At 36.5% G+C, this 23,445-nt stretch overlaps 1 protein-coding gene across 10 annotated transcripts in view; it reads right to left on the bottom strand.

The window, feature by feature from the left end:
* The window catches only part of mark2a (MAP/microtubule affinity-regulating kinase 2a), a 49,339-nt gene that overhangs the window by 3,862 nt on the left and 22,032 nt on the right, over positions 1-23,445 (bottom strand). The window contains exons 6-18 of one of the 10 annotated variants that reach the window (XM_051092542.1): positions 21,565-21,635; positions 20,939-20,995; positions 20,570-20,806; positions 20,374-20,493; positions 17,011-17,149; positions 16,010-16,125; positions 15,029-15,149; positions 14,812-14,939; positions 14,633-14,721; positions 10,989-11,126; positions 7,482-7,742; positions 4,955-4,981; positions 22-60 (exon numbers count right to left, since the gene is read on the bottom strand). In XM_051092542.1, coding sequence (XP_050948499.1) covers positions 22-60; positions 4,955-4,981; positions 7,482-7,742; positions 10,989-11,126; positions 14,633-14,721; positions 14,812-14,939; positions 15,029-15,149; positions 16,010-16,125; positions 17,011-17,149; positions 20,374-20,493; positions 20,570-20,806; positions 20,939-20,995; positions 21,565-21,635 — 1,543 coding nt within the window. The remainder of the gene's footprint in view (positions 1-21; positions 61-4,954; positions 4,982-7,481; positions 7,743-10,988; positions 11,127-14,632; positions 14,722-14,811; positions 14,940-15,028; positions 15,150-16,009; positions 16,126-17,010; positions 17,150-20,373; positions 20,494-20,569; positions 20,807-20,938; positions 20,996-21,564; positions 21,636-23,445) is intronic. The other 9 variants (XM_051092544.1, XM_051092546.1, XM_051092547.1 and 6 more) reach the window with 9 other exon arrangements.

Genomic DNA, 23,445 nt, shown 5'->3' with positions numbered 1-23,445 from the left:
TTAGTCAGTCGTTGTCCTCACCTGCTGGCCTCATCTCGACCCTCTCCCTCATACGGACTCCTCAAAGAAAACCAACAAGTTTAGTCCCTCAATTCAAGTTATTGTATTACTGCTAGCTAAGTACTAGTCCTGTTCATATTAGATTTTGATAAAAATCCTTATTATTCTAATAAAACTTAAAATATCTGAAGCAAAATCCATAAAGCATCTCTTACAGTCCCTTCACCAACTTCTTGACCATTTAATTTTATACTCTGAACCTTGGGATCAACACACACTCACATAAGCCACTCTGTATTTATGTACATGTACTAGAGGTCGATCGATGTATCGGTTTTGCCGATTAATCGGCACCGATATGTGATTGGCGGAACTATCGGTTATCGGCAAAATCCATGCCGATAATTTTTTCTGGGTTGGGTCCATTGCTGGAGCGACTGAGAAGGTCGTCATTATACAGCAAAGTCCCTATAGTCTTTATTATACAGCATGAGAGCGGCCTCAAGTGGCGGAAATCACTGACAGCACGTGCCGTTTGTTTAGACACGTGACACTGTGCGCTGCATAGAGCGGGACACTTCATTTAAAACATCGACAACAAACGGTGTGTACAGTATACTGTAGTGCATGTTTTCATGTCATTACAAAGCGATGAATTTGTTGACTAGATGCTGCATTAGTGGAGAAAGGACAGCAGTATACTTTTGCCCGTTTGGTGATCAAATAAAGTCTTGTAGACCACTGCTTGAATTGAACGCGACGCGTCCAGTGTTGTGATACTGGAGAGTTGTGAGTTCTTCTAGACGCGGCGCTGCATTTTTCCCCGTTGTGTGACTAACATATTTTTATATTTTGATTAGATAACCACGAACGTTCTACAATAGAAGCAGTTAAATTGTGAAAGTATACAATGTCCATATGTATACAATTTCAATACTGTGGTCTTTGTGTAGATATTTAAAGATGGCCATCTACAGCTTGATTGTTGATGTAATGGTAAGGCTTTACAATATGAGTCCATTTGTAACATTAAGAATGATAAAAGCTGTAAAATATAAGTATTATTCCTTGTTAAAGTGTGTTAATTTCAGCATTTACTGATATATTTTAAAAAATTCAGTTGCTTTTGTTAACATTAATGATCAATACATAATTAATATTAATATTTTTATTCATTTACAAAGTATGGTTCAGTAGGCTACTTTTTTTTTTTTTTTTTTTTTTTTTTTTTTAAATAGTAGAGCAGTATTTATTTTCCATTCAGTATCCATTTTTAAAAACTATCAGTCGATTAATTGGTATCAGCAAGTGTGGTCCAACCTAGTTATCGGTATCGGTAAAATCCAGTATCGGTCAACCTCTAACATGTACATATTTTTAAAACAGACAATTTTTGATGTGGCAGACTGTGTTAAAGTGCAAATTTGGATTTTCTTTGTGTGCATGAGGCGTTCTGGCAAAATAAAGAGCATATAACATTTTAAACTACCCCAAAAGGAATGAAAACCAAATTCAAATCTTAATATATGTAGTGTCTAGAGCAAAACTAGAGGTTCTACTAGAGGTACTAGAGGTTCCTTTTAAACTTAAGTTTCCAATCTTGTCTGTCAGAGATAAAATGTAAAAATGTATATCTATTTTCTCATGTGTGCACTGTACAACTGAACAAGTGACTTCAGTGAGTGTGTGTTGAATGATACATTCGGACGGGGAAACCAGCCACCTCCAAAACAGCGCAGCACGAGAACGAAGGGACAAAAGCAGCACGCCTGTTTTAGTGCAGCCATATAAGAATAAGCAGTAGACCGTAAGAGGAGAGAAGCAGGCGTCACCCTTTTATAACCCTCACCATGAAAACACGACTGACATCCTCTATCAACCCTGCCTGGCTGTGTGGTCTATGAGCTATGAACTTACCTGACCTACTTTAAATTAAATATCAAGCTTTGGGCGAAGATTTAGTTGCCATCGACAGAAGGTAAACGACAAAGAATTCTGTACCTAATACTTCTACAAGCCCAAGGGGTCTACAAAAATGCAATGGAATAAGGAATGTAATTCTTTCTCTGATTTAGCTTAACATACTCACGACAATATTTATGATAATGCATTATACCTTCATTAACAACACTTTATTAATACAATAATAGTGTTGTTAATAAAGAAACCATTTTAAACACTTTATTTGAACAACCAAAATTACACTGATTTAACTCTCACAAGCCTTAAAGGTAGAGCTCATCTGAAATTTAAAACTATCTACTTGCTACTCATGTCAAACCCATTAGTATCTTTTTAAACACAAATGACAATATTTTTAAAGGATTAGTTCACTCCTCAACTATTTGCTCACCCCCATGTCATCCAAGATGTTCATGTCTTTCTTTCTTCAGTCAAAAGAAACTAAGGTTTTTGAGGAAAACATTCCAGGATTTTTCTCCATATAGTGGACTTCAATGGGGATCAATGGGTTGAAGGTCTAAATTGCAGTTTCAATCCAGCTTCAAAGGGCTCTACTTCTTATTCCTCGATCCCAGTCGAGGAATAAGAGTCTTATCTAGCTAAACGATTCATTTTCTAAGCAAAAATAAAAATGCTTATACATTTTAACCACAAATGCTTGTCTTGCAATAGCTCTGCGATGTGCACCTACGACTTCACACATTACTTAATCACATTAGAAAGTTCTCGCAGGGTTAGTTTTTCATCTGTGTACTCCGGTTCAAAAAGGCAGGGTAAAAACTCGATCTCACTTTCTCCTCCAACTTCAAAATCATCTGACATTGATGTTTAAACTTTTTTTGTAAAGGGCATTTGACTTCCTTTGCACGTTGGCTTTGTGAACACTGGGTTGGTACATCACTCTTAAAAATAAAGGTGCTTAGAGGTTCTTCACGGCAAATGTCATAGAAGAATGGTTCCACAAAGAACCATTCAGTCAAAGGTTCTTTAAAGAACCATCTCTTTCTTACCTTTTTATAATCTGAAGAACCTTCTTTCGCCACAAAGAACCTTTATGGAACCATTAGACAAAAAAGGTTCTTCAATGGCATCGTGAAGCACCTTTATTTTTAAGAGTGTTCCATCTACGTCATGCATGACCTAGTCAATGTGATTACGTTATTTGTGAAGTCAAGCTAGTGCAAAATTAGCATTAGCAAGTATATAAATTTTATTTTCTTTTAGAAAATGACTGATCGTTTCGCTAGATAATACTCTTATTCCTTGGCTGGGATCGTTTAGACCCCTTTGAAGCTGCAATGAAACTACAATTTGGACCTTCGACCCCACTGATCCCCATTGAAGTCCACTATATGGAGAAAAATCCTGGAACGTTTTCTTTAAAAACCTTAACTTTTGGACTGAAGAAATACAGACATGCACATCTCGGATAACACAGTAAGTAAATGAAAAGAAAATTCTGAAGAGAACTAATTTCTTAATATAACCTGAGAGATTTCAGTCCCTCCTTTGAAAGTCCTTGCAACCAAAACTTTGATGCTTCAAAATGTTCATACAGATAACATAAAAGTAGTCCATCAATATGAATAAAGCATCTAAATGCACTTGTGATCTTCACCATCACTTTATATGACGAACAGATTAAATTTTTAATCTGGACCACAAAACCAGTCATAAGGGTCAATTTTTTAAAAATTGAGATTTTTATGTCATTTCAAAGATGCATAGGTTAGGATGGGTTGTTAGGATATGCCAATATTTGGAATCTGAGGGTGCAAAAAATAAATAAATACAGAGAAAATTGCCTTTAAAGTTGTCCAAATGAAGCTCCTAGCAATGCATATAACTAATCAAAAATTAAATTGAAAAATTTACTATAGGAAATTTACTCAATATCTTCATGGATCATGATCTTTACTTAATATCCTAATGATTTCTGGCATAAAAGAATGATGGATCATTTTGTATTGGATCACAATGTATTTTTGGCTACTGCTACAAATACACCTGTGCTACTTATGATTGGTTTTGTGGTCCAGGGTCACATATAAGCATTGAACAATGCAGATACACAGAGCACATAAAATATGGTAAATGTGCCTGCTTTGGTGAAAGGCACTTTCAATGAAAGGACTGAAATTCATGTAATTGCATTAAAAATACAATCATTTTTTGACAAATTAATCATTTGCACAAAAGACGTATTGGTTTGGAACAATATGAGAGGGTGAGCAAATGATAATTTTCAGAATATAACAGTAACAGTTCTCAAAATGACTTGTATTTTTAGTGAGTCAGTTAAGAACAGCTCAGCCAATTCAGTCGATTCCTATTGTTTTTTTTGGGTTACTAATTTAGTCATCTGTTCATAAATTAGACTACAACTGTCACACTGTTTGTTGTGGATACTGCAATAGAAAGAGGTGTTATTTTGACTGCAAGCTCATAATTAGGCTAAAGCATTTTTTTTTTTAACTTTGCCACTGTAGCTGCTGTACGTTTTAGTATTTTAGTTGATGTAAAATAACCTGTTTATGAAGTAATTTATAAAGAGTTTATCAGTCCTTGTACAACAGTGTAAATATAAACAAAGATCTGTCAAACTTGCATTACACCATTATTTAACTGCATTGTAGGAGTGTAGTCATGTTGCATGATGACAGCACAGACGAGGGCGCAGGAAGACCATTTCACAAGATCTGCAGCACAACGCACATGACCGGACTCCATGAGTTCATATGAGAGAGGAGCAGGATGTGATGCAATTGAAAAGAGGATGTGTTATTCACCGAGGAAGGAGGAGGAGGAAGGCAGAGGAGTGAGTCAGGCAATGGACGCAGAGCATTAGTAAAGAATAATACCATGAAAAGATATGCATATGGAACGAAAATAAATGCTGGTTCAAGACACGAGACATCACAAAAGGAATATAGATAGAGCACAGGAAAAAGACATTGTCTTGGGAAAACGCAAGGGTAGCGTTATTGCCTACCTTCTGGGAAATCTGAATGAGAGATTTCTACAAAAAGAAAATTAGAGAAAAAGGGAAAAAGTGTTTCTCACATGTGTATGAACCATTGCAAAATCTCAAAAAAGACATCCTGTTTGGCTGATAAAGAGGTCAAGAGGTTAAAAGGGTTCTTTAAGAAACCTACAAAAGGTTTTCTGACCATTAGTGTTAGCTGGGGAGCGCTAAAAAGGCACCAGGGTTTGTAGTCAGATTAAAGAATATGAATTATACTTTATGAAGTTACACAGGGCTGAAGAAACTGAATTGTAAATGCATTGCATGAATGATGGATGTTAGATTAGGGTCCGGTTTGCAGGGTTCCCACACCTTTTTGCAAATTTCATTCATGCTAGATAAAGATATATACATTTAGGTGATCAAACTACACAAAACCAAATTAAGATGTAATTAAAGGAACACTCCACCTTAAGTCCCTTAGAGTTAAACAGTTGAGTTTTACCGTTTTCAAATCCATTCAGACAATCTCCGGGTCTGGCGGTAGCACTTTTAGCATAGCTTAGCATAGATCATTGAATCTCATTAGACTGTTAGCGTCGCGCTCAAAAACGACCAAAGAGTTTCGATATTTTTCCTATTTAAAACTTGACTTTTCTGTAGTTTCATTGCGTAAAAAAAAGTTGAGATTTTCTAGACCGATATGGTTAGGAACTATACTCTCATTTCGGCGTAATAATCAAAGAACTTTGCTGCCGTACTATGAGTGCAGCACGAGCAATGATATTATGCAGCACCTGAAAATAGTCTCCCTGTGCAAGCAGGTGATCACACTGGTTGTTGACAGAAGTTAGCCTATTTTCAGGTGCTGCGTAATATCTTTGCACCTGCTGCACTAGTGTCGTCACGATACCAAAATTTTGACTTCGATACGATACCTGACTACTACTGAACCAATACTACGAAAAAAACATAGAACAACAGGAAAAGTAAATTAATAATAGATGATACAAATGGAGATCATAGTTATTTTATCTATTAAAACAAAGCATTTCATCCCTCCCTTTAAAAAAAATAAAATAATAATAATAATAAAAATTCACATGCCACCACATCTTTAAGTTACCTTAAAGGATAAAGCCAAATCTTATTTCATAAGAGTAATTTTATTTCACAACAATAATTTATATCACAACAATCATTTTTTGTTATTTTACCTTTGTTATTAATAATAAGAAGACCCTATGAAATTTGTTTTATTTTTTTCCTAAATTCCATTAGAATTTTTCTAGACTCTGTTTTAATAGCTACATTAAAATAAATTATCAAAAAGAATGTCTAATTAATTGAAATTATGAAACTTATAGAATTTAACAGCAATTTATTAAAAGTTTAACAGAAATTTTTAAGGCCCTATGAAATGCGATTTATTATTTTTCTCAAATTCAGTTTTGTTAAATATCGGTCTTCCAGTAATTTTCTGGATTCTATTTTAATCGTTTCATAACATTTTAATAATCAAAAGCATGTCTAATGAATTTATAAAGGATAATTAAATTTGATAAAGAATTAATTTATTATAGGCTATTTATTTATTTATTTTCAGAAATAATCACTGTATATAATCACTTTCAGAAATAAATACTGTGTTGTGCATTTACAATTTTCTGGTAAATAAATTCTGGTAAATATTCCTTAAACATTGTTTGAATAATATTTAGTAGTAGTAGTAGTAGTAGTACTACTATCTTTATATTAAGTAATATATTTCTGACTGTCAAATTAAACTTTTATTTTGCCGGGCTGCTGTGAAGACCTTTAGGGTCTTCATTATATGACGATAGTTTTCCACAAAAAAAAAAAATGCTCATGAAGTGACTCTCAGAGCAGTTCTAGAGATGACGTTCATGCGTTCATGTACTCATATATGGAGGCGGCAGAGGCCAGAGTTCCTAGCCATATCGACCTAGAAAATCACAACTTTTCATTTTCCGTCAGTCTTAGTACATGATGTAACTACAGAAGAGTCAAGCTTTAAATAGCAAAAATATCTAAACTCTTTGGTCATTTCTGAGCGAGATGCTAACGGTCTAATCAGATTCAACGATCTATGCTAAGCTACGCTAAAAGTGCTACCGCCAGACACGGAGATCGGCTGGATGGATTCAAAAACGGTAAAACTCCACTGTTCAACTCTAGGGGAGTTGGAAAATGAGCCTATTTTCAAAAAAAGTTGAGTGTCCCTTTAATTTCCTTGACACTTCTAGGCATGGATAATCACTTCCTAATATTTCTACGCATTCCCTGACCATGGGAACCCTGAATTTCATGTTAGTTATCCTTCAGTTAGCATCTCTCACACTTAAAACCATCTTTGTTCCAGCAGCCCTTTGTTTCAGAGTTCATGATCTTAGCGATAAAAAACAGTGCCAGTCCAAACCATCTCGTCCTGAAAGAGGGGAGCACTGGTGAGAGTCATGAGAATCTGTGCATGTGTATTCCTAACAGTAAACGCAAGTAACGGTGTCACCATGTGGATGGACCACGAACTCACCTGCGTACGAATTTGGAAGTAAACTTGCTGAAGATGCCCGTCCCGGGACGGCGCACTTGGCTGTTGCCATGGGAGAGGGAGGGGGAGGCAGAGGGGTCGTTGTACGCTGAGGCTTGCTGGTCTCGTGTGGCTCTCTGCTGGCCGGCGTGGAAAGTGCTTCTGCTCGTCACCCCTCTGGAGAAGTTGGTACGGTCAGCCATTGAGGAAATGTTTATGTTCTGAGCTGAGGGGGACACCACTGATGCTTTCTGGTTGGCTGTGCTGTTTTTGTACAAAAGGTTTAGAAAAATACAATCAGTTAATATAACAACAGTTTAGCAGTTATTCAAATACAAAACAGCTTTAATAAATGTAAGCCACTTTATAGCAACATGCAGCTAAAATAATCAGGCACAAAAACATGAATAGACCATTTCATTATGCTAATGCACTAATGGCAGATAAATTATCCTAGTGGAAAAGAATTTACATTTAATTTGAGACTGATTTTAAAAGTGATGGAATAAAACCCAGGCATGCACTTGAGAGTGAACGTATAATTCCACCATCAGCCATTTTTGTACCATGCCAGACATGTGACAAGCCACAGGTTTAAATCACATGAGGACCACTTCTTTTATATACACAATTATTATTATTTTTTTAAGTGTTACAACACCATACAATAGGTTAATATGTTAATCATAAGTGTTAGAGGTGAAGTGTGTAATTTCTGCATCACAATGTGTCACCTAAAAGAACAGGAAAAATGACTAATCGTAAATGGAACCTCAGACCATTACGAAACACATTAGTACTGTATTATTTATCAGCATACATATATTTACAGTATTGCCATTTTTATATCAATACCCTAAAGCAATATATTCAGAGTGCCAGTTTAAAAGTCAAGGACAAAGGCTTAAAGAGAGAGTTCACCCAAAAATTATCACATGATTTACTCATGCTCAAGCCATTCTAGGTGTATATGACTTTCTTCTTTCAGATGAATACAATCGGAGTTCTGTTAAAAAATGTCCTGGCTCTTCCAAGCTTTATAATGGTAGTGAATGGGTGTTGAGATTTTTAGGTCCTAGAAAGTGCATCAATCCATCATAGAAAGTGCTCCACACAGCTCCAGGGGTTAAACAAAGGCCTTCTGAAGCAAATCAATGCATTTGAATGGATTTTAAACTTTATAAAACAATCTCTACCTTCTGCTAACTTTCATTCACACATTGTGAATGACAAAGACATATCATAAGATCAGGTCAGAATATGCTAGTCTTGTGACAACCAAGTTTTGTTTACAGCAAAGGAAAACCTCTCCTCTTGGCTTATATCGAAATCCCCAGACTTTTCCCTTTACAAATCCTTGTTTTGGAAGCTAAAGATTACGGTTTATAAAGTTTTAAATAGAGGGTTTGTACAGATACTGTAAAATAAAATTCCAGGACTTTCAAGAACTTCAATCAGAGATCTCACTCATGGTTTGATGGTTTTTTACTTTAAGAAATTTTTTTTAAATTGTCTGAATCAAATGATTCACGACCCGTGCTCCTAGGTTCCGATCTAAATGAAATGATGTGCGAGCCACGCTCTGAAGTCCCGTTCTGAATAATGATTTGCGAACTATCATTTCAGATCAGGACTCAAAGCGCAGATCGCAAATCATTAAATTCGCGGAACGATTAAAGAACCCACTTTGATGTCCCAATCTGAATCAAATAATTAGTGATACACAAAGTTCCGATCCAAGTCAAATGATTCGAATGAAACCGCTCCGAAGTCCTGATCTGAATCAAATGATTCCCGCACTCCTAGGTTCCAATCTAAAGCAAAAGATTTGCGAACCCGCTCCAAAGTTATGATCTAAATCAAATTATTTGTGATCCACGCTCCAAAGTCCTGATCTGAATAATGATTCGCAAACCATCATTTCAGATCAGGACTCGGAACACAGGTCGCGAATCAGTCAATTTGCGGAATGATTCAAGAACCCGCTCTGAAGTCCCGATCTGAATCAAATAATTTGTGATACACAAAGTTCCTATCAAAATCAAATGATCCGCAATACACGACTTGAGTTTCCAATCTAATTCAATTTATTCACGATACGCAAAGTTCTGATCTAAAGCAAAAGATTTGGGAACCTGATCCAAAGTTCTGATCTGAATCAAATTATTCGCGATTCAGGCTCTGAAATCCCAATCTGAATAACGATTTGTGAACCCTCATTTCAGATCAGGACTCAGAGCGCAGATTGTAAATTATTAACTTCGTGGAATGATTCAAAAACCCACGTTAACGTATGACGTTAACTGAAAAAAAAAAATAAATAAGAATAATAATTAATTGCGTGAAAAAATGTGCTTAATTTAAAAAAAAAATAAATCGTTATTTCATAGATACGTTGTCTTTCGATAATTCAAGAAGTTTTCATGTACCTCTTCAGGAATATTATTGTCCAGGGTTTTCCAGGCCTTAAATATGTATATTTTTCTTACACAAACGTATCGATTCACTTCAGAAGGCATTTATGAAACCCCCAGAGCCATGTGGAGTACTTTTTATGATGGATGGATGCACTTCATTGGACTTCAAAATCTCAACAGCCACTCACTGCAATTAAATATCTTGGAGGAGCCAGGGCATTTTTTCTAATATGACGAATGTATTTGTCTGAAAGAAGAAAGTCATATAAAGCTAGGATGGTTTGCGTCTGAGTAAATCATGGGATAATTTTCTTTTTTGGGCGAACTTTAACGAACTTTACCTTTAACTTGCAGTTATCTAGTTTAAACTGGAAATAAGCATTTTAACATTGATAACACACATCACCCTTAATAGTTATCATGCAGCACTTACCAACAAATAACAAGACTTAACAACAACACAAAACCAAAAAACAAAGGAAACTCTTCAGGGAGGGAGACAAAACCATTGTTAGCAAGCATACAACTGTCTGTGACAAGCTTTTAACGTTCCAGGATGACACAAACATCTTTATTAAAGGATATGTAAGAAGTGAGATAGGTTTTGGAGGATAATAATGCACTGGTTTGTCTGCAGAAAAGAAGGGGTGGAGAAGGATGGAGCAACACAACACACAACACATGCATGAGTGAGGGAGGACCTTGCAAGAAAAAAAAAAAAGACAATGAGTTCAAGCATGTGCAGTTTGGATTAGAAAGGAACAGACTGTCAGGTACGTGATGTGAACAACGTGTGCTTATGCGGAGGAAAAAGTGGGACGGCGAGTAAGACGGTGGTGTTATTGTGACGGACAACGAGTGAGAGAAAAGTAGGCAGGGTTATGAAAAAAAAAAGAAAAAAAAAAAAAAAAAAAAGTCTTCCCATCTCTTAGCTTGACGTATTTGGCATTTATCTGCGGATCTTACATTTTCTAAACCTAAAAAAAAAAAAAAACATGTTTCTGCTCAAAAAGCAATCGATATGACTTGGCTCGTCTTTGGCTCTTGAAGTCGAATCCCCATCTGAATAGTTTTGGTTCTGGCTGCCACTTGCCTGGGGCGATGTGCATGGATGTCTGGGGGACTGGGGTGGGCGGAGGTGGACAAAGACTTGTGATGGCGGGTGCGGGATGAGGCGGCGAGCACCGCGGCCGCTGAGGCGGTGGAGGCACGGGACCCTGGAGTGTTCAAGCTGGGGGAAAGACGAATAACAACAGCCCCCCATGTGCGGACACCCCCACATACAGAGTGGAGGGATGTATGGGTGAGGTTGTAAAGCAGACAGGTTAGATTCAGCAAAGATGGAGGGATGGTTGAGAAAGTCATGGAATAAGACAAAAGCACACACCAGGAAATAAAAATACAAACGCTGTGTTGCGATAATGCAGGTTAGGATGCTATTTTAGTCTATACAAGTCTATTTTTAAACCTATGTAGATAAAAGCTTGTCAAAGTTGAATCAAACTTGCATTATCGCTGGAAAGCTCACTCCAGCTCATTGAGTGAGAATCTAAAACGCTTTGATGCTTTGATGATCAAACACGTCTGACAGCATAAGCCTCATGGGCACGATGTGCATTTAAAAGCTAGTCACATCACCTTAATTATTAAATAGGTAAAGTTAATCAAACTGATCATAATACATGCTGTACAAAAGCAGATGTAAGATGCATTTGTGAGGGTCACTTGTGGCAGGTGTTCCATCAGTGCCATAATGTCCGTATTTTTATTTGCTCTCTGCAACCTGACCTTGCGCACACATATAAAACTGTTTCCGCGTCAGCATTCTGACTGTGCTGTGGGTTGTCACCGCAAGCAAACTTAAACATGAATATCACGTGGCTGCTGTTTTTTGGTTTCCTGCATCTCTTCTGTGTAACCTGATTATTTGGGTCGGGCAAAACCACTAATTCCAGATTAAGGGATGAGATTGACTACATAACGATCAAGGGTAATGCGTCGGTGTCTCTGCAGTGCATTTGTAACTGTCAGTGTTGGGGTTTTCCATTTTACATGAATTAGCATATTTAAATAATTTCATTATTCATGCACAAAACTCTCCAATACATCACTCCATTTAGGAAGTGTAACATTTTAAAGCAGAGCATAACTATAAAAATATAAAACAAGATATTTATATAGATTTATCATATAGGTAGTTTACATACACCTTGCAGAATCTGCAAAATGTTAAATATTTTGCCAAAATAAGAGGGATCATACAAAATGCATGTTATTTTTTTTTAGTACTGACCTGAATAAGACATTTAACATCATGTTTACATGTAGTCCACAAGAGGAGAAAATAGTTGAATTTATAAAAATGATCCTGTTCAAAAGTTTACATACACTTGATTCTTAATACTGTGTTGTTACCTGAATGATCCACAGCTGTGTTTTTTTATTGATAGTTGTTCATGATTCTTTGGTTTTTCATCATTTTTGTGTATTTAATCCTTTTCCAAAAATGACTGTGTGATTTTGAGATCCATATTTTTACACTGAGGACAACTGAGAAACTCATATGCAACTCACTGATGCTTCAGAAGGAAAAATGATGCATTAAGCCGGGGGTGTAAATTGTTGAACACAATGGAACACAATCCACTTAGTACTGCCCTTCAAAAGCTACAGAAGATACTTACATGTTTCCTAGAAGACATAAGTTAAATTAAATTTACCCTGAACACTGAAAAAAAAAAACAAAAAAAAAAAAAACAACTTAATCCATCGTGGTTCCTTCTGATCAGTGAGCATTTGAGCCTTTTATGTGAAATATCTTATTCAGGTCAGTACAAAATAAATAAAAAAATAACATGAATTTTGTATGATCCCTCTTATTTTGGTAAAATAATTAACATTTTGCAGATACTGCAAGGTGTATGTAAACTTTTGACCTCAACTGTATTTCTATGAATTTCAAATAAATTCAATAAAAGATTTTATTTTATTCCAATTGACACCAGCATGTCTAGATTCCATACTCAGGGCCCTATAAAATCTTTTATTTTTTCCCAAATTCCATTTTATTTTTTTTTCCAGATTCAGTTTTTTTCGTTTATATTTGTCTACACTCTGTTTAAAAATATTAATCAAAAAGCATACATAATTATTTTAAATCATGAAACAAACACAATTTAACAGCAATGTATTAAAAGTTCAACAAAAATGACATGTTAAGGCCCTATGAAATTACATTCCCCCCCCCCTCACATTTAGTTTTAATACTACCAAATTCTGTTTTCCATTGCTTTTCTGGATTCAGTAAGTGTGTAGTAAACGAATGGCTTGTCTGCGCCATTCACTCACACAGACATGCAGAACATGCAGGATTCATATTTAAATAGTATTTTTGCCACTTAATATTCACAGACACTAGTCCATATCGCACTTTGATTTGACTGTACTAAAATACTTTTGATTTATGCATTCAAAACTTGGCAAATTCCATGACATTATACAGTAAATCCAACCATTGCAGGGCTTTGACTGCAGGAATTCACCACAGTTTATATTTATAGGAATCATTAGAGAAATGTTCTGGGTAATTTCCACCGTATGATATATCGACTGCATCTGTGGCATTCTATCAATAATTCCCACTTGTCCCCGAGTTTGTAAAAATGAACTAATGCAGTTACAATACTTGGCATGCCGCCCAGAGGGCTTAAGAGGACATTAGCAGCTCGTATTTCTGTTAAAAGTACTTGCATTTTCTGCTTGAACTATGCAGTTACCCAAATAATCTTTCTGGAGAAGGACTACTTTTCTAGGCGGATGAAAATCGAGCTACAGTGTTTGCACAACTTGCGTTTACTAAAAGTATCCAGATTTCTAATTTAGCTGAGTCATATTATGAATTGAAAAGATGTAACTTTGGACAGGAAATGTCCGTAAGAGATTCTACAACAAACCAGTCTTATTCTAACATACACACTACTGTTCACAAGTATGAGTGCGATTTTTAAAAAAAGGAAATTCTTTTGCATGACATTGAAAATTATATTTAAAACACATTAAACTAGAAAACAGTTATTAGAAGTTGTAATAATATTTCAGTTGTATTTGTGATTAAATAACGCTTTAGGTGAGAATGTAACTTTTCAAAACAAAAGCTGTACTGATTTCAAACTTTTGAACAGTTTTCTAAACATTTAAGTGTTACGGTTATACTTTTCCAACTGAGATAACAATTTAAACATCGCTTCATTGTGCTGCAATTGTAAGCATATAGTCGTAAATGAGTTTCCCAGAAAGTGGAGTCAAAATTCTTGCCTGTTCTGATCACTAGCATGCCACCGAAAGACAAATAACCCAGAATATTATTTTACTGAAAGGAACTAAACCAAGAAACCAAGCTTTTGAGCTCTTGAATCATTACTCTTTTTTTAATCCTTGGACTAATTCTAAGTTCCTGAAGGCGTTGCAAATCTAGCGGAACAGATTTCAGCTTCGTGCTGCGCTCGAATGTGTGCGATTGTCAATGTGAGAATGTATGTGTGCGCATAACAGGATTATGTTTCCCATGCTGGCAGGGCAGCAGCCTGACAGAATGAGTCGAGAGCAGAGAAGCTTTCCAAACAGTCTAAATATACACGCATACACTACTTTTAACACCAATACACTTTGCAGAAATGAGTTTGATGGGTGCTTCCATGTGAACGAAGACTCTGTACATAAACAGGAATGTGGCAGTACCTGTCCTTGCCGTTCTGTACTCCCAGAGTGGCTCTCTCAGTGATTGGAGAGTTCCTGCTGCGGCTGGTGCCTGAGGACAGGATGCTGTTCTGTACGGCACATGAGGAGCACACAGAGAGATCAGTGACGTGAGATCACAACCGTGCTGTGTATCAGTCATCAGGAGGCTCTGTACTTACAGTGGAAGGGGTTGGAGTTTTCTTATGGTCTCCGGAGATCAGCGGGCTGGGAGGGACTTTACTGGAGCTGCCTGAACCAGCGATGTGCTTACTGTCGCCCTGAGGACGCTTGGTGGAAACGGAGGAGCCTGCAAGGGTAGAGGGAAAACGTGTGAGCTTTACAAACCAAACAAGGAGGTGCTTATGGTGGCTAATGACCAGCCGAACGATACTGTACTTTGGTCTGTGGATCTGCGGGACTTCGTATTGGAGGTATTGCGTTGTCCCTTGTGAGAAGGTGATTGGGCGTTGTTTGTGAGGTCAGTGCCTGGGCGGGGCTTTATTGATAGTTCATCCAGCTAGAAAAGAAAACAAAAAAAATTTGCATAAATACACTACTATGGTAAAAACAACTGCTTTTACAAAAACAGGAAATTTAAAAATCTACACCATTCATGTAATTTTATATGGACGGTAAGGTGCCTATTTTAAAGGAATAGTTCACCCAAAAATTAAAATTCTGTCAGTGATTCACCCTCATGTCTCCAGGTCTGGCGGTAGCACTTTTAGCATAGCTTAGCATAGATCATAACGGTCTAATCAGATTCAATGATCTATGCTAAGCTATGCTAAAAGTGCTAGACCCGGAGATCGGCTGAATGGATTCGAAAACAGTAAAACTCAACTGATTAACTTAATTTTCACACGTTAAAATAAAACACAATCTCACGTTGTGTCGATCACGTTTTTACACTGCATCTGAAACTTTCGTCAGTCATAAAAAAATTTGGATAAGGTTCGATTTTTTGCGTTTTTGCATCTGTAGCCAGCATTTTGATGATAAAAAGGATGCCGAATACAAAAAAAAAGCATACGAAAATTTTGGACTCAGTGTGCAATAACCTTAAACGGAAATTCTCTGCATAATTGGCTGAATATTGCAGTAAGAATAAATGTAAAAAAACAGAACAAAGCAAACAAAAATTAAAACAAAACAATACAAAAAAGAAAAAAAACAAATAAAAAGGAAAAACAAAAAATAACAAAGAACAACAAAACAAAATAGAAAGAACAAAAAAGCAGAACAAAAAGCAAACGTAAATTAAACAATGCAAAAAAAGCAAAAAATAAATAAAATAAACAAAAACAAAACCAAAAGCTATTACAAATCTGTGTGCACAAACACAAAAAAACTGACATGATCTATAGAGTAACATACCTCCTCTGAGTTCCTATAGTCCAGTAATAAGTAGGTTGCCATGACATCATTGTATTTTTGGTTGATCAGGGAGTCTTGTATCTCATCTAGAGAGTATCCCATCTGTAGCATAATATCTGAGAGAGACCAAAGAGTTAAATAATTAGGAAAAAACAGCTCATCTGCTTGACAACAACATCCTGGACTACAGTTTAATATACAGTATTTCCTCAAGCATAAACTGTTGACACAGTGCAAGGGTATCATGGGTAGTTCCAAGGTGTTTCGGATGTGTTTGGGCTGGTTATTTCTTACTGGCTCAAATCAAAAAATCCCATTAACCATATTCTGGTTACTATACATTCCATTCCACTGATGTATGGTTTGTCAGGATAGGACAATATTTGGCCGAGATACAACTATTTGAATATCTGGAATCTAAGGGTGCAAAAATCTCAAAATACTGAGAAAATAACCTTTAAAGTTGTCCAAATAAAGTTCTTAGCAATGCATATTACTAATCAAAAAATAAGTTTTGAAATATTAATGGTAGGAAATTCACAAAACATCTACATGGAACATGATCCAAATATTATCCATACTACTTATGACCTGTTTTGTGGTCCAGGGTCACATATATGGCTGAGACTCCTAAAATGCAATCCACTGGTCATAAAACCTGATTGCTTAGAAACGTAATCAAATTTAAGGTATCATTCATGTCTGCAGCACAAATGCTCCAACCTGAATTATCCACCAAACTTTTAACAGTTTATATTTTCATTACATAACACTAACCTCAAGTGTAAGCAACATAACCTCATGCACAAACCACACACCACAGAGACAAAAAAAACAGGAAAGGGTTATAAAGCAGGAAAAACATGAGTTAGCAGCTCAAATGAGCTGATGTACGGAATTTAGATTCAGTCCCATCACCAAGATATATTACCCAAAAATCCATCTCGATCTCAAACCCCACCCACCACCATCACCAAAGCCCCGGGCCACGTCTGCCCCACCTCTCTTCCAACCCCCTGCACTGCTGGGGTGCTGACCTGTCCTCTTAGGGTCCTTGTAGTCAGGTTGGGGTTCGATGTAGGGCTTCAACTCATCGTCCTCATGGCCCACATTCATCCACCGGTCCTTCATGATCTGCTGCTGAGCGTAAGGAACGAAAGGGTATAAGGTTAAGAGATCATTTGAGTTGACCTTTATGAAGAGAACACACTATGGATGTTACGATGTCATCAACATTGTGATGTTGCGATAGCAATAGTCTTGATATTATCGTGGTCACATGACGATATAAAAAGATAGGTCTTCCAGGCAAAAAGTGTAGTTTGTAAAAAATGTCTTACTCTAACATAAAAGGTCTTTGAAGTTGTGTTTTGGGGCATTTTGCTTTGGCACAGTATCTGTCAAATTAACCAAAACCAATAGCACAATATGACTTAATCCCTTCAACAAGTCTTCACTGCACATTCCAAAGCAAAGCACTAGGGTTAAGTACCGAACTCTGTACTTTTAAGGGTACCGACCAAATTTCACCAGTACTACCGAGTACAGATTCACATGAAATCAATCAGTACCAAATTTTGGTACCTGAGGACGTACCCCATCGCGTACGTTACAGAAATTGAGAGATAGAGACCCTGTGACGTGATATCACCCCTGCAACTCATTCAAAGACAACACATAGGGCAAACCGAAATGTTCGTGGTTGAAATGAAGTGTGGTTACATTTCTAGGGCCATGCGGTTTTCATGAAAAAGCAGGTCTATCCCTTAATTCGAATCACGATATAGATTAGTGTCTGTAAATATTAAAATGCAAAAACACGGTTTAAATATGATTCCTGCATGTTCTGCTTGCCCTTATATGTATGAGCGGCAGAGAGGCGGTTTTGTTTACATCACAGAACAGCAGCAGGAGTCCCATTTAATTGATCAAGTAAGGGGAGTGAGTCAAACTGACTGACAAGAGGAGTGAGGTGAGAAAGACATGATGATGGCAGAAGAAACAAAATGCAAAAGTGCCTGTTTGGCAATGTTTTGGATTTTGAAAAGCCTGTTGACTTCTGTCGTTTATCTAAGGTGATTTTAGAATTTCTTTTTAAACATTTGTTTCTTATTTATTTGGTTCCACAGTGTTTGCTGCTTTTTACTTTACATAAAGTGTGTATTTTATTTATTTTATTTTACATCAACATGTAGCCTCCAAGCTTTCCTATTCGTTTTGCTAATAGACGTTATGTTTCTTATTTATTTGGTTCCACAGTGTTTGCCGATTTTCAGTTTGGTGTACCTAACTATTTAAATTTTGTGTACCCTAAGTAATTTCTTATTTTATATTAGCCATATAGCATGTTGTATTTTTATTTGTTTTATTAATAATAGTTCTAGGAGTTTGACAGTGTATTTTGTTATTGCTTGAACTGAATCGATGGCAAATTGCTGCTAATTTGAAAGTGAAAGTAAACTGCGCATGGTGCTCTTACAAGCTATTTAAGAGTGAAGCCAAGAAAAGATGGAAACTCGAACAACTGCTTGACGCCGAATTGTTGCTAATTTGAAAGTGAAAGTAAAATGCACACAGCGCTTTTACAAGCTATTTAAATGAGAAGGAATGCAAGGAAAAGAGTAAAAACTCAAACAGACTAACCTGTGTTGGGCTTATTTTTCACTGAAATAAATGTTTTTGTTAATACATATAGTAAAGTACCGAAAAAAGGTACAGTTGGGTCAGAGGTCGCGTTAACCGAAAATTTATTCATCAGCTGAAAACAGCATAGACCAAAAGATTAATTAGATTTTTTTTACTCAGCATATTTTTTTGTTGTTTTTAAACACTACAGTTTCGTCCTGTAGGTTCATGATTAAAAGTGAAAATGTGAACAAAAATAAAAGCAATTAAATGTGTTATTCTAATTAAAATATGAAAATTAAAATGACGGGTAATAATAGATTATGACAGAATTTTTACGACCCTGTCCCTGTCAAAATGACAGACAATGTTAACGGTACCCAACCCTACGAAGCACACATACGTTCAGGCAATCAGCTCGTGATCTGGTGTTTTCTGCGCCTCAGAACGACACAGTTCACATTGAATGCAATGTACTCGTTTATTGCATGTGCAGTGAGTTTAACGCCCGTTTGGGAACGCAAAGTCCACCATTTTGCTTTATTTTCGTGGCAGATGATTACAGTATTTTACTAGATTTGTAGTGAGACATGTTTTTGTAGGCTTGGTTTCACTGAAGCTGGAGTTTTCCATCAAAATAAAAGATTAAAAGTGCAGCTAGCGGTTTAAATGGGTAACGTTACTGCGTTACTAATCTCTTTTTTCAAGTGTCGAAATTACGGAAATATTATATTTGCCTACTGTACTGTACAGAAAAAAAAAATATACCTATGAAATATTCATTTTCATTTATTTTACAGTGCAATTGTTTTACAATATATATCTATTACTGTGATAGGAATAACAATCACAAAATTGCTATTATTATTATTATTATTATTATTATTATCAACATCATCATATTTCCAATTTGTTTGGGTTCTAAAACACCAGTGTGAATGTAATTTAGACTGAGACAGCATACCACAACTAAAAAGAGGGTTGAGTCCTCTTTAAAGTTCCGGTACAAGTCAATTCAACAATTTTTTTTTTTTTTTAACTGAAGTTTTCCTAGTTGAGGACATGGGTTGGAGTTCTTTTTTTTTTTTTTTTTAATATCGCAATAAATATCATAATGTGGGCTTAGAGATATCGTAACGTGAGATTTTGATATTGTTACATTCCTAGAATACAGACAATGAACTGAGGGAAGCACTTCACATCACACAGTGCTGAAAGACTGAATCAGTCCAACAAAACGTATCAATCTGCAAACAGTTGTTTGTGCAGAGTCTAAGCCTCAGACTGTACGCCCACAGACCGCCCATGAACAGTCTGATGCATTCTGCACACAAAAATAGCAAAAGCTGGCTAAAATCACCTGATCTAATCAGGTGGGTTTTATGTAATTTCCAGGAATAAAGGTTTATATCAGTCTATCATTTTTACCAGGTAGCATCACAAGCCTAACTGATCACTGAATCTGCCATAATTTAAGAGGTTCATGGCTTTTAATCGTACATATAATATTCAATAAACTCACTTGTAAGCAATATATATCAGATTTACAAACAATAGATATTAATAGTTCATTTAACCTTTTTTGTTGAACAGTTTTAAATTTAATTCACATTTTTATGAAAGATTGATATTTCAAGATCGAAACTCAAAGAAACACCAATATCATCTTGGCTTGCAATGTAGACCAGACTTTACGTAACAGCTTACTGTCAAAACAGAAGATTGCAAAATGTACAAACCTCAAGGCTCCCTCTCTTGGTTGGGTTGAGTATGAGGAATTTCTTCAGTAAGTTCTCACAGTCGGTCGACATATAGAAGGGAATCCTGTACTTGCCCCTTAAAACCCGTTCTCGCAACTCCTAACACACAAACGCAAGCGTTTAGCATTTAAGTTGTCATTAAGTTGTTGACACTGACTCCTATTTCTGTGCTCACCTTTAGGTTCTGTCCATCGAATGGCAAAGAACCGCTGACCAGTGTGTATAGTATGACCCCAAGGCTCCAGACGTCCACCTCCGGCCCGTCATACTTCTTGCCCTGAAAGAGCTCGGGGGCAGCATAAGGAGGGCTGCCACAAAAAGTATCCAGCTTGTTGCCCAGTGTGAACTCATTACTGAAGCCAAAATCGGCAATTTTAATATTCATGTCCGCATCCAGGAGCAGGTTCTCTGCCTGTAAGCACAGGAGGATCTTTAGTGATTATGTATTTAGGGATGAAACCGAATCTGCATCAGTATAAAAGACTAGTCACAAAGGCAGAAGTAAAAATACATAAAATACAGTGTGAAAATGTATCCTGTGTACCTTGAGGTCTCTGTGGACAATGCACTTCTGGTGACAGTACTGCACCGCTGACACAATCTGCAGACAGATAAAAAGCTGGTACTTCTATTTCAACACTAGCTTACACACAAACTGACTTAAAATGAATTTTTAGATAAACTTTAGCCTTACTGACATCAACCCAAAAATGAAAATTCTGTCATTAATTATTCACCCTCATGCTGACCTTTGTTCATCTTAAGAACACAATTTAAGATATTTTTGATGAAATCTGAGCGCTTTCTGACCTTGCACAGACAGCAGCGCAACTGATACTGCTCTTATGGGTTTGGAACAACATGAGGGTGAGTAATTAATGACAAAATGTTTATTTTTGGGTGAACTGTCCCTTTAACAAACGTGACTCCTTGAATGAGCACCTCAGAAAGAGGTTTGAACTATCAGACTCCATTATTAAACATGGTCTACTTGTGATTGAATCAACCAAACCATCACGTGAACCATGCATTACATTTTAAAAGCAGAATGTAATAGAGAAACCTAAACAACGCTGATGTGTTTACAGCCCCTAAGGTGTTTTGTATTCATGCAACAGCAATATCAAATATGCAAGCGAGTGAATAACCACCAAATGCGCAGCATCTCACCTGTCTGAATTTGGCTCGAGCCTCTTTCTCTTTCATTCTGCCGTGGGCTACGAGGTAATCAAACACCTCACCTGCAAACCAAGAAGGGGAACAACAGTCACGGTTAGAAAAGAAACAGTTGCACAAATTGAGAGGGTAAGGTAGAAGTCTGGCTTTGGTACGTACACAGCCTCTGGCTACTTTACTACAAAGCAAAACTTGGCTTAACATATAAACAGCCTAAAGTTGTCAATAAATTTAATATTGATAATTCGTGATGTGTACATGTTGAGTTCTGCAGTGTATTTTCATGGCATACAAAGTAGAAAATGTGTCACTGTTTCCCATGGAATGCTGTCTATGCAGTGAGATGTTTTTACAGCTGTCATTGGATGGTCTTCTTAAAGGAGAAGTCCACTTCAGAACAACAGTTTACAGACAATGTACTCACCCCCTTGTCATCCAAGATGTTCATGTCTTTCTTCAGTCGTAAAGAAATTGTTTTTTGAGGAAAACATTTCAGGATTTTTCTCCATATAAAGGACCGATATGGTGCCCCGAGGCTTTAAACGATCCCAAATGCGGTTGTAAACGATCGCAGCTAAGGAAGAAGGGTCTTATCTAGCAAAACGATTGGTTATTTTCATTAAAAAAAAATACAATTTAAATACTTTTTAATCTCAAAAAGTCTTGTCTTGCTCTCCCTGAACTCTGTGTATTCTGGCTCAGGACAGTTAGGGTATGTCAAAAAAGTCCAATCCTATTTTCTCCCTCAACTTCAAAACTCAAAATCATCCTACATCGCTGCAGAAGTACTGACACAGTCTTTGCAAAGTAAACATGCAAAGATTAAACACCCTTAACAAAAAAGGGTGAAGTTGAAAAAAGATTTTGAAGTTGAGGGAGAACACGAGATGGGAGTTTTGACATACCCTAACTGTCATGAACCAAAAAAAAAAAAAAAAAAAAAAAAAGAAAATCAGAGGTCAGGAAGAGCAAGACAAGACGAGCATTTGACATTGCAAAGTATATAAACTGTATTATTTTTATGAAAATAACCAACCGTTTCACTAGACAGGACCATTCTTCCTTGGCTGGGATCGTTTACAATCACATTTGGGATTGTTTGAAGCTGCATTTAAACTACATTTTGAAAGCTCAAACTCAAGGCACTATATCAGTCCATCATATGGAGAAAAATCCTGAAATGTTTTCCTCAAAAAACTATTTCTTTATGACTGAAGAAAGACAGACATGAACATCTTGGATGACAAGGGGGTGAGTACATTAACTGTAAATTGTTGTTCTGGAAGTGGACTTCTCCTTTAATGTTTTTTAAAAAAAAGAAGAAAAGATATTTCTACTTAAAGGTTAGTTCACCAGGAAGATTCTGTCATTAATTACTCATCCTCATATAGCTCCGAACCTGTAAGACCTTTTTGATGAAATCCGAGAGCTTTCTGACCCTGCATAGACAGCAACGTAACTGACACATTTAAGGCCCAGAACAGTATTAAGGACATTGTTAAAATAATCCCCGTGACAGCCAGCTCCTGGGCCAGCAGCACCACAGGAATACGAATATGCAGAAGAGAAACAATTGTTGATTTAAGATATTTTTTTCTTTCTTTACACACAAAAAAAGAATTCTCGTAGCTTCATAACATTACGGTTGGACCACTGATGTCACATGGACTATTTTAACAATGTCCTTACTAGGGCTGCCCCCTAACAGTCGACTAACTGTTGTTGATGAGCAGAGACTTGGTCGACCAAAATTTTATTATTTGCTTAGTCCCAGAAAAAAAAAAAAAAAAAAGAAGAATTCCATTCCGAAGTCACGCACAATCATTAACGGCTGGTTTGTGTGGTAATATATTAAATTGGGCAGGACATCCAAAT

The sequence above is a fragment of the Labeo rohita genome, chromosome 21, assembly GCF_022985175.1.
Source record: "Labeo rohita strain BAU-BD-2019 chromosome 21, IGBB_LRoh.1.0, whole genome shotgun sequence".
In the NCBI taxonomy this organism is placed as follows: Eukaryota; Metazoa; Chordata; class Actinopteri; order Cypriniformes; family Cyprinidae; genus Labeo; species Labeo rohita.
This window is presented reverse-complemented; position numbering and strand designations above follow the sequence as displayed.